Source organism: Oryctolagus cuniculus, chromosome 6, assembly GCF_051225735.1.
Source record: "Oryctolagus cuniculus isolate XC-2025 breed Fujian yellow rabbit chromosome 6, ASM5122573v1, whole genome shotgun sequence".
NCBI lineage: Eukaryota > Metazoa > Chordata > Mammalia > Lagomorpha > Leporidae > Oryctolagus > Oryctolagus cuniculus.
In genome coordinates this window covers 146421478-146436131 of record NC_142872.1, presented here as the reverse complement: position 1 = coordinate 146436131, position 14654 = coordinate 146421478, and the positions used below count along the sequence as shown (strand labels likewise).

At 37.3% G+C, this 14654-nt stretch overlaps 1 protein-coding gene across 7 annotated transcripts in view; it reads right to left on the bottom strand.

Moving 5' to 3' along the window:
* COL14A1 (collagen type XIV alpha 1 chain) overlaps window positions 1-14654 on the bottom strand; it is a 253291-nt gene that overhangs the window by 107998 nt on the left and 130639 nt on the right. For all 7 annotated transcript variants that reach the window (XM_008255863.5, XM_002710753.6, XM_070075442.2 and 4 more), the window contains exons 22-24: window positions 12730-12879; window positions 9657-9773; window positions 2034-2180 (exon numbers count right to left, since the gene is read on the bottom strand). In XM_008255863.5, coding sequence (XP_008254085.3) covers window positions 2034-2180; window positions 9657-9773; window positions 12730-12879 — 414 coding nt within the window. The remainder of the gene's footprint in view (window positions 1-2033; window positions 2181-9656; window positions 9774-12729; window positions 12880-14654) is intronic.

Below are 14654 nucleotides of genomic sequence, written 5' to 3'. Positions count from 1 at the left end.
GAGAGTGAACCAGCAGGTAGAAGACCTCTCTCTTTCTGCTTCTGCCTCTGCCTCTTTGTAACTCTCCCTTTCAAATAAAATAAATAAATTCTTTTTTTAAAAAAGAGATAAGATAATAATGGTGATGACAGAAGTACTTATTCAGTGAGATACAACTTGAAAACCTCTTTAATAGAAACTCTTTCATTGGATCTTTTCTGCTACCATTGGAGGCAAAATGGTAGTTATTCAGTTTTATTGGGAAACAAAAAAGATGTTCAGAGATGTTTAACTGCCCAGGGCTACAATGCTAAAATGTAGCAGAACAAGAGGCTCAACCCAATCTGTTTGACTCTAATAAATTTTGTGTACTACCGGGCCCCTATTTAACTTCAAAATTATATGATATATATTCACAAACTGGAATTCTAATCAGCAATAAAAAGGAACAACTGATAGATTCTACAACATGGATAAACATTTGCCAGAGGCAAAAGATTACATATTGTATATCTCTGTTTGCATCAAATGTCCCCAAAAGGCAAATATATAATAAAAGAAAGTTGATGGCCTTGGGCTGAGGATGAGAAAGGAAACTGTGAACAGGCAAGAAAGCTACTTTTTTTTTTTTTTTTTGACAGGCAGAGTGGACAGTGAGAGAGAGAGAGACAGAGAGAAAGGTCTTCCTTTTTGCCGTTGGTTCACCGTCCATGGCCACCGCGGCCGGTGCGCTGAGGCCGGTGCACTGCGCTGATCCAAAGGCAGGAGCCAGGTGCTTCTCCTGGTCTCCCATGCAGGTGCAGGGCCCAAGCACTTGGGCCATCCTCCACTGCATTCCCTGGCCACAGCAGAGAGCTGGCCTGGAAGAGGGGCAACCGGGACAGAATCCAGCGCCCCGACCGGGACTAGAACCCGGTGTGCCGGTGCTGCAGGCGGAAGATTAGCCTAGTGAGCTGCGGCGCCAGCCAGAAAGCTACCTTTGGGATGATGGAAACTTTTTAAAATTAGACTGTAGTTATGGGTACACAACTCTTTAAATGCACTAAAAATCATTGAATTGTACATGTAGGATGGCACTTAAACTTCATGGTATGTAAATTATACTTAAAAAATATACAAGTAATAGAAATTGTTGAATATTTCACGCTATTAAATAACATTTTATCACAAAAAGATTAGATAGCTCAATTTATACCCTTACTCTCTGTGTTTAAAGGTCTCACATTGATGATTGTTTTTCTATATGTGCCAAAGAAACTAAATTATCTGTCTATAGCAGGTAGTTCTTTCTAAGAACCATATACATGGTAAAGGGACTATCAAGGAGGACATTACCCAATCGCAATTCAGGCACATATCCTCAGGGATTTCAAATTCAAGTACCAGATACTGAGTCAAGCACACAGTGTCTCCCAGAATCCACAACAATTCAAATCATTTCAACATTTGCAGTCTCCAGAGCAAGAATCCTTGATTAAAATCCATTCCAAGAAGCTGACACTCTTCTTGCACTTTGGAACATGTGAAAAGTGCTTTGTTTTCATTTTATACTTTGCTTTTCCCTTTGGTGCATCAGATCTGCAGCCAAGTTGGAAAAATCACAAGAGCCTCTTAAGCAGGCAGTGACTAGGGTCAGCCAGTTGGAACATCCTGGCTCCATTCCCACCCTCATGGCTGTGGTAATATGCCATCTTTGAATGTCAGGACCCCATCCTTAAACTCCGTTTCACACTACCCATACCACAAATGTTCCTTATGGATATGAGTCACAATAGAAATCATTGTTTCAAGTCCTCTGCCATCATATGGCCTCATAGTCCTTTGTGAAACATATACAGAGGGTGGTAAAAACAAAAAGGCCATAAGGATGACATCAGTGAGCCACATGCAATGAATTCTGGGGCTGGAAAGGGGGAGCAAATGTTGTATTACACCTATTCCTGGGCAGCAGTGGGTAGTATTTCTCTGAATGGAATAAGGTATTTGAACTGACCTAGGAGGATGACAACACTGCTCATGGGTAGGGGGATCAGGAAAGAATATCCTTCACTTACCTGTTTTTTCCATTATGCTCACACTAGGTCCCTCAAGCTCTTGGAGCTTTGTGTAAACACTGATTTTATATTCTGAATCAGGCTGAAGTCCATAGAAGCAATGCCTAGTTGTCCCTCCACTCACAGTGGATTCTTGCTTTTGTGTATCTATAATAAAACAAAACAAAACACACACATAGGAAAGTTTTGAAAACAGCCATTAATAGATGATAGCCACTGACTTTTAGTTAAAAATCACATTTTATATGTATAAAAATGAAATTTACTGTAAAAGACTCCTGCAGCCAGCTAAATGAAGGACAATTAATAAACACAATAAGGTACATACATCTTAACTGATTTGTTGGATAGGTGTGGATGTATTTATATTTTTAAAAATCTGAACTCCCTTATTCAACATGATTCTCTGAAACACAATAAAACAGATAGACACAGAGGAACCCATCCTTTTGGTACCACATAACTTCTTACCATCCAACAGAATCCAAACAACTTCTTACCATCCAACTCTCTAGTCTGAAGAGTATAGAGTTAGAAAACACAGGGTCTTGGCAGACATCATGCCTTCAGTCTAGGAGTTAGGGTTCCAGGGTCTCAGAAGCTTCACCCAAGGGCCCAGATACTTTTCAAAGCTTCTAAACATTCAGGCAAGAGCTTGGAGAAATCCTGGGACAAGCAGGGAATCCCTGCATTCTTAATCCCCTCCTTCAAACCTTGAGTTTTAACTCATACTCATGATTTCCTCCACTTGCAGAGGAGATTCCAAGCAATCTCAGAGGAAGCTCTCCAAATTCCCTGGATCTACTCTGAAAATTTTTTTATTCCTTTAAAACGATACTTGAAGAAACAGGATATGGTGTTTAAGTGACTTAGGGTGAGACATGCTTTAGAACTGTCCCCAGTTCCTGGTTCCAGGTTTCTTTATGTAGTACCAAAGAGACACATCATCGACGGCCAATTCCATGAAGTATCATCTATCATTTTCCCCACCACTGTAGAAGCACAAGGAATTTTTGGGATCCAACTGTTGGACCCTTTCTCCATTCCCACAATCACAGCAAAGTTATTGTGCTTCTTCTGGAAGAGTTTGTGCCAGCCCTTTAGTCTGGAGCCTACAGAAACAGATTAACTATGTTCATTTCTGCAGGGCTTACTGGCCATCAGGCTGTGTGTCTGATATTTAATGCTAACAATAACAACAAAGACAATAATAGCCAACTTTGAATGAGTGCTTACAACATGCCAAGAAATAGTCTAAGTATTTTATATGTATTAACTCTTTTGGCTCTTTATAACATCTATAAATCATCCTCAATCTAAAGCCATGAAACTGAAGGTCAGAAAAGTGAATAACTTCCCCAAGTCCATACACTATGTAGCAGAACTGAGATTTGAATTCAGAATTCTAATGCCCAGTCTCAGAGGATATTGTTATAATTTCCACTAATATATCATAAAAATATAAATTTAAAATACTATTTTTCAAAATGAAACTGTTTGAGGGCTGCTAAGTGCATATTAAATAAGCAAACATGATAGCCTGGGGATGAGGAGTCCTATGACTCAATACTTTATTACTCTATTGGACAGGGTTTAATTGGGTGGCTTTAATAACAGAAGACTCTCAAGGGAGTTTTCTTCACAGGCATACATTATTGTTTTTTCCACAAGGGATAACTGGTTGAAAGGCACTGTTACTGCTACCATGAAAAAGATAATTATTCAAATTTCCCCCTAGTTCAATCTTCTTTTGGTCCATAATTACATCTGTTTAATCAAAGCCTTATAAAATCTTATTTTTAGAAATTTAAAATTAGTTTTTAAAAATTGCATTGCTCAACATGGGTTTGTCCTGAGAACATTTTCAAATAACTTTGTAATAAGGAAATGGCTCTGTGCATGTTTTTGGAAATACTTGTGTATATATATAGAAGGGAGAGGATGATTATTTTTCTACAAAGTAATTTATGATTTCTAACTTTCTAGTGTGCCTTGGAAATGTGCCAAATGATGGGAAAAGAAATAGTAAACTTCATGATTCTTGAGTGAAAAAAATTGCACTGTTCAGATACTTGTACTTATGTATATTATTTAGTGGCTACCAAGATCTATTCAGTTAAATGTTATTTTCAAGGAAGTTTATTCAAATAACTGAATACAAATATTTAAAAAGATGGAAATGCTATTTATCATGCTTTTATCATCACACATTGTATACATTCATCAAATTATCACACTATACCCCATAAATATGTAATTATTATGTCAATCAAAAAGAAAAAGGAAAATCTAGAAAATATAAAAACAGACCAGTTGCTTTATTAAATGAAAGATACAAAAATGCCAAGTAACAGTTTTGTCTATTTTGAACATTTAATATATGGTCAAATTTCAATATATATTTCAATATATGTGGGAACAAAATATATGCATATATTCAAATAAACATGTTTGTCATTTTTAATTCTATGGACAAATACTGACTTTTTAAAGTAAAATTAAAGTCACTTGTTAACATTTGAAATTTATTTTTATATATTATGAATATTAAAGAGTTTCAGAGGTGAATTTTGTAATAGAATCCTTATTCATATGTTTGTCCAGAATGAAATGCTGTCTGCCTTAATCACATCTTACTCATATTATATAGAATGATGGAATAAAATAGTTGTTAAGGTTTTTGGGAGATCACGCATTACAGTGAAAGGAGTGTGACAGTAAGTAAACCCTGTACTCTGCTTTTCTGCTTTGCTAACATGCAACTTCAGCTTGGTTCCCAGGTTCAGAACCATACAGCGACTGTTACTTTCTGACCTGTCACCACCCTTTGCCGCCTCCTGGAAGTGTCTGTGAGCCGCTGTCTGAGACACATCTCTGGCATCCTGTGCATGGATCAGATTGTTCTATCAGATTCCAGAGACTCTTGAGGAATTAATTCAGAATATGCTTTTCTGTCATTTCCTATTTCTTGTGGATGCCCATCCCTTTAAAGACCCTTGAAAATAAAATATAAGTGGATTTTACTGCCAAAAGAAAAATAAATTTTATAAACCATTGGAAAACTGGAAAGGTACAGTAAAATTAATGGCAAACAGTATCAGTTTGGTTCCCAATACTAACAAAGAGGGGTTATATGAAAGAGGTGTATCCATGTTGCTTTTGGCATGTGTAGCTAAGGTCTAATGGCTTTGCCTTAAAGAAAAACATTAAAATTGATCAGATGATGACTAATACCCTCAGCCCCTTGTAGCGAAAGCAAGAAGTCAATTTAATTTGGGGGTATGAGGGAAAGAAACCTGCCTTTATTTGTATATTCATTTATGTGAAGCAAGGGTAAATACATTTTCTGGATTGTTATCCAGATTCTCTGTATTATTACAATGATGATAGTGACTCTACCAATTTGACTCACCAAAATTTCCCACAAAAAGGTACTAAGATCCCCAACCAAAGGACATCCAGGATCCAGAAAACAATTCTGCTTGAATTATTTAATAGAAATATACTTTCTCATCCCTGGTCTCTCACATCATACCTATACTCCAATCATAATGTCATTGATTTAAAAGTTGAATTTTGAATACAGACTTTGTTAACATGATCTTTTTTTTCTGTATGTGGTTTTGGTAAGATTGACTCTCCACTATGCTGTAATTTTCTGTCCTTGTTAACAGGTAAAACAGCAAAATTGGCATCTCAATACCTAATGAAAGACAAGGGAACCATCCTATGGACCTTTTTCTATGTGGGCTATAAAGAACGTCATCAAATTATAAGCATGGAGGAGGTAACAGAGTATCTGAGCCTCTATGGAATATAAACATATGAACTTGAAGGAAAAATGCTATGCCTAGCCTTCGGTACCAAGTCAAAACCAGCTGAAAAGAGGAATGGAACTCAACAGTATCCGCAGAACTAATGTGGCTCTCACAGGGTTCTGAGTTACTCAAGACCAACCAAAACTCTCTCACTTTGGTCTGTCTTGAAATTAACCAGAAGCCTTTCATTTAATTTGGCAAGTGGGTGGCTGACTCAAAAGCATATTTTATTTCAGTCTCTCCTGAGAGGAGTTCATCCTTCTGGTAATCTTTATTTTTTTTTCTTTCTTGGCCATAAAAATGTCATAATATTTACATGGGTAGAGTACATCTGTTGTTTTTGCCTGTCTTGCATCTAATCCCTCTTTCTTTGGACCCATTCCTTCCCACTCATGGTCTTCTGCTTCAGGGAAGATTGAATATCGCCACCATCACCACTACCAATACCAGATACATGGGTGGAAGGCAACCAGGTCTAATCAGTCAGTTTATTTCATGCCTGTGAACTCAATGACAGATTTAAGGGCATGTGACTTGAGTCAAGCCAATATGACTCAATTCCTGGACTTCTGTTGGAACTGTTGAGAAAGAGAAAACTCAATTTTCACCAAAACTGCTAAGCTAGGAGCTGGAAAGATATAATTCTGGATCTGACTGAAGTCCACTCAGAGTTTAGTTGAGAATGAAAGCAGAAAACAACAGAGAAAGAAGGGGCATGACTTCCTCTCAATAACATTGTTTGAATATTTTGATCCACCTGTGTCTGAAACGGGATGCTTTCGGACTTTTTAGTACATAAGCCAATTAACCAACCTTTTTGCTTAAGTTCCTTTTATCTGGATTTCTGTGACTATAACAAACACACCTGAATGACATGGCCTAACTACTTTGTCACAAAACCGTTAAAATCTGTAAGCACTGCCTTAGATTCAATTGAATTAACTTCACAGAAACTGAAGCAGAGAAGAAAGTTGACCAGCAGCTGTGGCTACAGTGGAGACTTCTCCACTGGCTCCAGCTTAGAAAAAAAAGTGTACATGATCAGGCCTCGGAAAATACAAGTATATGAAATAAATCACTGGAAAAAGTTATTCATCAAACTGTAGAAATCTGGCAGACATACTCAGAAATAGGTCACACTGGGATAAAGCTTCTCTTTAACATGGGGGAATTTGGTACCATTTCTTCCTATTATCTCCTCTGGTGAAACCAGAGAGAGAAATTTCTGCTGAGGCAGCTTATGCAACCAATGGAAGATATGACAGAGCCAAATCACCTGGGGCTCTGGGACCCAGTGGCACATGAAAGAATGGATATTTCACCACAAGCCCTTCAGAGATAATAAATCATGATGGTGACTACATTTCTTAATAAAATAAAAGCAGCCTAACTCTTCCCCACGCCAAAGAGAAAGATCACGTCTTGAGTTAACTGATGGAAGCTAAAATATCTAAGCATATTTCCTACTACCACCACTCCCTCACTCTCTAAACAAGCATTCCTTTTTGTCAATTAGAATCTGTTGCTGATAAATAACATTCAACTGACTACTGGGCACTTGAGTTGTAGGCTAATTTTCTCCTAAATTGCCCAGCTATAAGCATTGATGAAAAATAAATTCAACAACATTTTTGCACATCCTTGTTTAACTGAGACTACAGAGGCTCAGTTGAAAATGTTCTGGCAGCCTGAGAACAATACTGAGGGAATACAGTTGTGCTATTTAAAGATCTTGGCTTCAAGAAGAAGTTACTGGAGTTTTTGATTATCAGATCCATTTTATCACATACATCAATCACACCCTCTGATAAAAATCTCAATGCCGAGGTGCACATTTGACATAACCGTAAAGAAGGCACTTGAGATGCCTGTATCGTCTATCAGAACGCCTAGATTCAGGTCCTGCCTCTGCCTGAGATCCAGCTTTCTGCAGATGGGTATCCTGGGAGGTAGCAACGATGGCTCAAGTCCTGGGATCCCTACCACCCTCTTGGGAGTCCTATGTTGAGTCCTGGTTGCTGAGGGCATTGGGCATTTGGGAAATGAACCTGCAAATGAGAGTGCTCACTCTCTCTCTCTCTTTTCTCCTGCCTCTTTCAAATAAGATGAAATAAATAAAAGTTTGAAAACTATCAGTGATGCTTTGCAAATACACTAAATTATGAAATGCATTTTATTAAAATTTAATAAAATTACATGTGTTTCACTAATTTCATTAACAAAGCCATCCATATTTAATATATCTTTATGTCAATCTATATATTTAGAATTTTACAAAAATGAATGTGTATGTAAAGAAGCTCATGGACCTTATTTCATGTTCTTATGTGACAAGTATAAAATTGCTGTGGGATAATTTGGGAATGTGATTATTATACCTTTTAAAGCTCAGCAAATACCACCAAACATCAATTTTCTGTATGAGAGTATATGTATATAAATATTATGAAACATACATCTTGAGGTGATCCTCAAGATGTTATAGTTGTTTCTCAAAGTTTCATCTACTTTTACTTCAGTATCCCATAAATCATATTTAATCCACAAAACGCATATGACTTGTCCTGACCTTCTCTTCTTCAATGTTTATTCCAGATTAAAGTCATTCCCATATGTACAGTTTATATCAGGCTACAGGAATCCTTACATAAGGGAATCAGGGAAGTAGTGGTGCAGGAGGATCTTGGCAACAGTTGGTAGTAATTTCTTCTACTGTGTTTGTCCTATCTCAGCTCATTCATGTTCTACAGAGGCGTATTTCCAAAAGCTCTCAGCACTCTTCTAAAGTGTACTTTCCACTCATGGAGTGGATCAAAAAGCGGAATATATGGATTTTGAATGTAGTTACTATCAAGGATAAAGGCTGCTAAACCCAGTTTGTCTGGACCTTAAAAAATTAGTGTCTCCTTTTTATTAAATGAAGAAACCAAGATCACTTGTCCAGAAAGAATGGGCTACATTTTAAACAATTTTACTGCCAAGATTGGAAGATTTAAAAAAATCATTTTGGATTCTGCAATGTCTCCTATAATTCTCACAAAGTGACAAATAGCTTATCTTCTCTGTTTATGCAAATCTGATTAAAGCAATTTTCATCATTTGGGTTCAGTTTTTTGAGTATTCTCTGTGATAAGAGGATTAACAGGCCCTAGAAACTCATTTTTGGGTAATCAGGTTTTTGTTGTTGTTCTTGCTATTTTTAATGATGACAAGGAGGCATTTTTCATGTTTGAACTTTGGAACAAATTGTAGATGTACTTGAGAACTAGATGTCGAAGGACTTATTCATGATGGAATAGATATATTAAGCTTCTCCAAAATGACCGTCTGATGTTCCCCAAATATCCCCAAAAACTATAGACACACTCTAAGAAAAACATTAAATTCATAGTTGATCCCCACAAAATAAATACCAAAATTACAGCCTCATACAATTTTGATTTATGTTGTTCATTCTGGCTATTTGGTTCCAACCACCAACAGCAGCTAATATTTCTTAGGTGCTCTCTGTGTACAAAGCACTGTCACAAGTTCTTCATAAGACCTATCTCAGCTGAATCCTCCAAGAACCCTAAAACATCAGCACTACAGCTATATCAGCTAATGTAGGAGAAAATGGAAATTTGGCGAGGTTACGAGCCAGTATGACGCCAGGTGCTGCATGCTGCATGATTTAGCACCATAGAAACATCTTCCTCCACAAAAGGGTTCATGTCAAATGTTACCTATGTGTTGTTCAAAGTGATTTGCATAGAACCAAGCACCTGAGTGCTTGACAAAAACACAGGCGATGGACTGTACTTACCTTGGAGAGATTCTATTACTACCCGGTAGGCTGTGGCGTGACGGTGCATCTGCCACTGAGCACACAAGCTGGTCATTTCAATTTGGTTGGCTTGGAGATTGGTCACACCCAAAAACACTGTAATGAAATATGAACATAACTGCAGATAATGCCACGAATGTCCTCAAGTCTGAGATTCATTAACAGCAAAATTCTCATTCAAAGCTCTACACTCAGAGGTAGAAAATTCATTCACTCCCAATAGGTTAGTGTATAAAAGGGAACTATTTTATGATTTGAGAGAATAGCTTGTAAAATGCTGTGTATGATATCTCTGGTATCTGTAAATGAGAAGGGAAATATATATTCCCATGGAAAAGATCAGATATAATGGAGAGTATAAGTATGGGTGATTTTTAATCCTTCCTCTTTATTGTGTTTCCTAAATATTTCAGAAGTAATGTCCAATAATTTCAGAATAAAAAGTAAACATAATATATACTTATAAACCCATGAGATAGCCATGGCTTAAAGAAAAGGAAAAGTAGACACAATGAGTGTTGTGCAAACAGGAGCATTTTACAAGACCTCACCTTCAAAACATGACTGAATATGAATGAAAACCTTAATTTTAAAACAAAGAGTTTACATGCATAACACATTATTTAAAAACCATGTAAATTTTTATTAATCCTAGAACATTATGATAATACAATATGGTTATTTGTGAAGCAAAGAGGATTGTTTCTCCAAGACAACAGAGAAGTAAGTATCTGGTGTTTATCATTTAGGTCCAGGCAAAAAAAGCCGAAAACTGCTTTCCCTAACCATCTCTTACTTCCATCCATATCATACTATTTTTCTTAGCTAATTTATAAAATAAAAATATTTTATGATTATTATTTCAACATGGTAAAAATAATGTTGTTCAATCATAACTGACATCTTTACATAGTTCCTTTTTGTTAGGGCAGACAAGGAAACATTTTTTCCTAAAGCAAATTAAACAATTCATGTCTCCCCAGGAAAAATGAAATCAACAATGATCTTTATATGAGAATAACTACATTAAATTTAGAAAACAACCTTAAATCAATTTGCTTGCCATTATGTGAGATTTTTATTTTATTTGGGAGAAAGATAATAAATAGTAAATCACTACATTTTTACTTTAAGGACAAGAATATAAAACAATTCAACATTCTCAGTATTTTAAAATATGCATGTAATGTTTCATGTATTTATTAAGGAATGGAAGAAAGAGTAAATACAAGAAAAAGGGAATCAGGAAATGAGAACAACAAGGAAATGTAGAGAAACGAGAAACTATTAAAAAATCAGAGACAGAAGAAGTGCAGGGACAGATAATTTTGACAGGAAAAAAAAAGATAAACCAGAGAGGGAGAGGGAGGAAAGATTATAGGAAAATACACAAGATTTTTGATAGTGTAAGGAAGGAAAGACTGCAGGACTATAATAGCACAACAGAGGGAAGTACTTGGAGGTTATGCCATGTGCTTAGAACAATATTTCTTCAACAGTCAAGTTCAAGTTGGGAATCACATGCCAATGGTTTCCTAGATCTGTTGAATATAAAGACTATTTCTTCTGAGATCAAATTTATTTGGTACCTAGACTCCTCTACAATCAGGGGTGGTTTGGGATTTGGCTTAATACATGCCCATTCTTGTCAGGTACCACTTATCAGATTAATTATTTGATTAGGTATTAAGATAAGACACAGGCCAAGTGCATTTGGCATAGTTATCACAACAGTAACAGTGCTTTGCTGTATGCTAGGCACTTTATATACCTTATCCCTTTCATCTACAGCCTGTCAGTTGGTTATTAGCATCTTCATTTTAATTTTTTTTTTTTGACAGGCAGAGTGGACAGTGAGAGAGACAGAGAGAAAGGTCTTCCTTTTTGCCGTTGGTTCACCCTCCAATGGCCACCGCGGCCGGTGCATCGCGCTGATCCAAAGCCAGGAGCCAGGTGCTTTTCCTGGTCTCCCATGTGGGTACAGGGCCCAAAGACTTGGGCTATCCTCCACTGCACTCCCGGGCCATAGCAGAGAGCTGGCTTAGAAGAGGGGCAACCGGGACAGAATCCGGTGCCCTGACCAGGACTAGAACCTGGTGTGCTGGCGCTGCAAGGTGGAGGACTAGCCTATTGAGCCACAGTGCCGGCCATGCATCTTCATTTTAGAGTTGAGGAAGTTTGAGCTTAGAAAAGTTAAGTAGTTTGCCCAAGGCCATAGTTAATAAGCAGCAGATTTTGTTGATTGCTTTGATTATACCATCACTATCATTTTCAAGAGGGGAGCACTTACTTTTGATAGCTCTTGGGATTATGTTAATTATCGCAAAGCCAAACCATTTATATTTTGGTCATTTTCACATTATCTTTAATATGTTCTAAAAATATTGGTATTTTTTTGAGGGTAAAAATACTGGTTTTGAAACGTACTTAGATCAAAACTGTAAGTTGGTTTGAAGCAAACTATTAAACAGATGGTATAGCAATATCATAAATTTCAGGAATATGGAATGTACATTTCTGGACTTTGGAAATATTGCATTACTCAGTGGGTATCTGGCAGTGGTATACATTAGCAAGAACCCCAGATGGTGTGCAGACAGCATGGAAGCCCTTAAAGGAGAAAAAAGCCTTTTGAGTGGCGTGCCATATATTTCTGATGATGTGTGTGTGTACATAGGGTTGGGTAATGACTTTGAGATAATGCAACTTCCCCCTAGCCCAACGTTGGATGGCACTGGCCAAGTCAGACTACAAGTTACTTGGAAAATGTCACCTAATTTGAAAATGCCAGCGAATATTTTCCAGAAGGAAATCCTATTCTGCAATCACTCTATCTGTAAGCCAGGTGCTGAATTCCACCTGCCAGTCAAGACTCTGAACTGCCCTGAGTAAAAAGCACATTTTTCTTTCCATACAACAGCATCCATAACAGACAATTCTGAGGAAAAGAAAAACCAATGGCCAAGTTGAAGGAGGGGCCAAATTACAAATTGTAGTGAAAATGAAGCAGCAAAGCCACACGTGGGACTGAGATGGGTGGGCAGCGTCTTACATGTTTTCACCATGCCTGTCAAAGCATCACTGAAGCCAGAAGCCTGAGAGGCAAATATTTTCACATTGTAGTCCATTCCACTAAGGAGGTTGGTGATAAGAATGGTGTTGATGTCCGCTCCCACAAATGTTTCCAATGTTGGACCAGTAACTACAAGAGAAAGAGCACATATTTCACGTACAACAGAATTGGTTGGGGGGGCACTCCTGGAGCAAACTGTATTCACTCAACTCCTTTGTTATTGCCCAGGTTTGTATAACAAGTCAACATCAGGACTGAGGTTGGAATCTAATTTATCTAAAGCTCTAATGGCTACATACCTGATCCAGGCTACATCCTCTCTTTGGGAACCTACTCTTTCCCCCAGATTTAGTTTTCCCACTTGTGTTTATACAAAGAAGTTAGCCCACCTTGCAACACAACATCTACCATATTATGAACTACCCTGTTATAATGCAATAGAGTATTTGCCCATTGGAGGAAATAATTTTCAATTACTCCTTTTCATACTCCCAACTGTGTCCTCTACAGGCATGCAAGAGGCAGTATCAGCAAATTTTATCATGGACACCAGAGGCCACACAGGGAACCAAGTTGAATTACCACTATAATTTTAATTACTACTTTTAGGATTTTCCATACAAGCAGCTGAGATTAGTATTTTAAGACCCTTAATTAACTCTCTTTAATAGGCCTTTACATCTTCCCCATTGTTTTGACCTGGTTGGGTCTTTGATTAAAGAGTAAAAACATTCCTTGCTAAGTTCTATACAAATTTATTTACCTCCTGACTGTTCTCATATATGCTCATTCTTTAAGACCATTGACTTAATGGAAAGTTCCTAAAATCCTCATCACTTTCCTGCAGAAGCCCTTCCCACAATCTATTTCTGTACATTTCCATTATCTCTGTGGTGATCTTCCCATTCCCCAAACATCTGGTGCAAATGACCATGAATGCTTTTCCTGCTCAGCCTCAAACAGGATTTCCCAACCTCAGCACTGCTGATATTGTGGACTGGATAATTCTTTAATCTTGAGTGGGAGAGTACTATACATTAAAATTGTAGGATGTTTACCAATACCCACTAGATAACAGGAGCAACGCCCTGCTCCCTTGCTCCAGTTGTGATAATCAAAAATAGCTCCACTAGGGAGCAAATTACACTGCAACCAGAGGCCTATAACAAAGTTATTTGTAGTCAGAAAACATGAAAAATATTTGCAAAACAGCCTAAGAAGCAAATTTGATAAGTCTGTCTTGCAAATTAACACATGCTTCAAATTTAAAGCAGAGTCAAAAATATTAATGCTGGATCCTAAGAAATCAACCTGAAGCAGGCTAGTGCATCCATGGTCAATTGTTACTATTTCACTGTCTTGATTCATAAAGATGACTGAGGAATTTGTACGTAGGGTAGTTTAATTCTGCTGGCCTGGAGACAATAATGGAACATAATGGAAAACGCTGAAAATTGATAAGGCAAGAGCAATGTCACTTGCCTTATCTTGGTAGATTGGGACTAATGGAGACATGGACAGCAGAGAGAAGCTTTCAATGACCAAAAGAATGTTTTCAAAATTTTCCTAATAAAAAAAAAAAAGCAGGGGCCGGTGCTGTCGACTAATCAAGTCTCATCATCAAGTGGATTAAAAGGCTTCTGGAAAAAAACCAGTACTTCTTTAACATGGTTTATTTCCCCACATAACTTCCAAAATGAGAAGTCTGAGAAGTTTGTCAATGGAATTTTTCCAATCAATATAAGTAAGAGAGAGAAGAGAAATTCAAAATTACAAATTACAAATTATTTAGAGATTGCATATCCATTAAGTCATAAAGTTTCCCATTTCTATAGAGGGTAGGTCTCTTTATACTAGTGCCTTGTCAAGGATGTGATAAGATCACATGCATACCAAATATACAG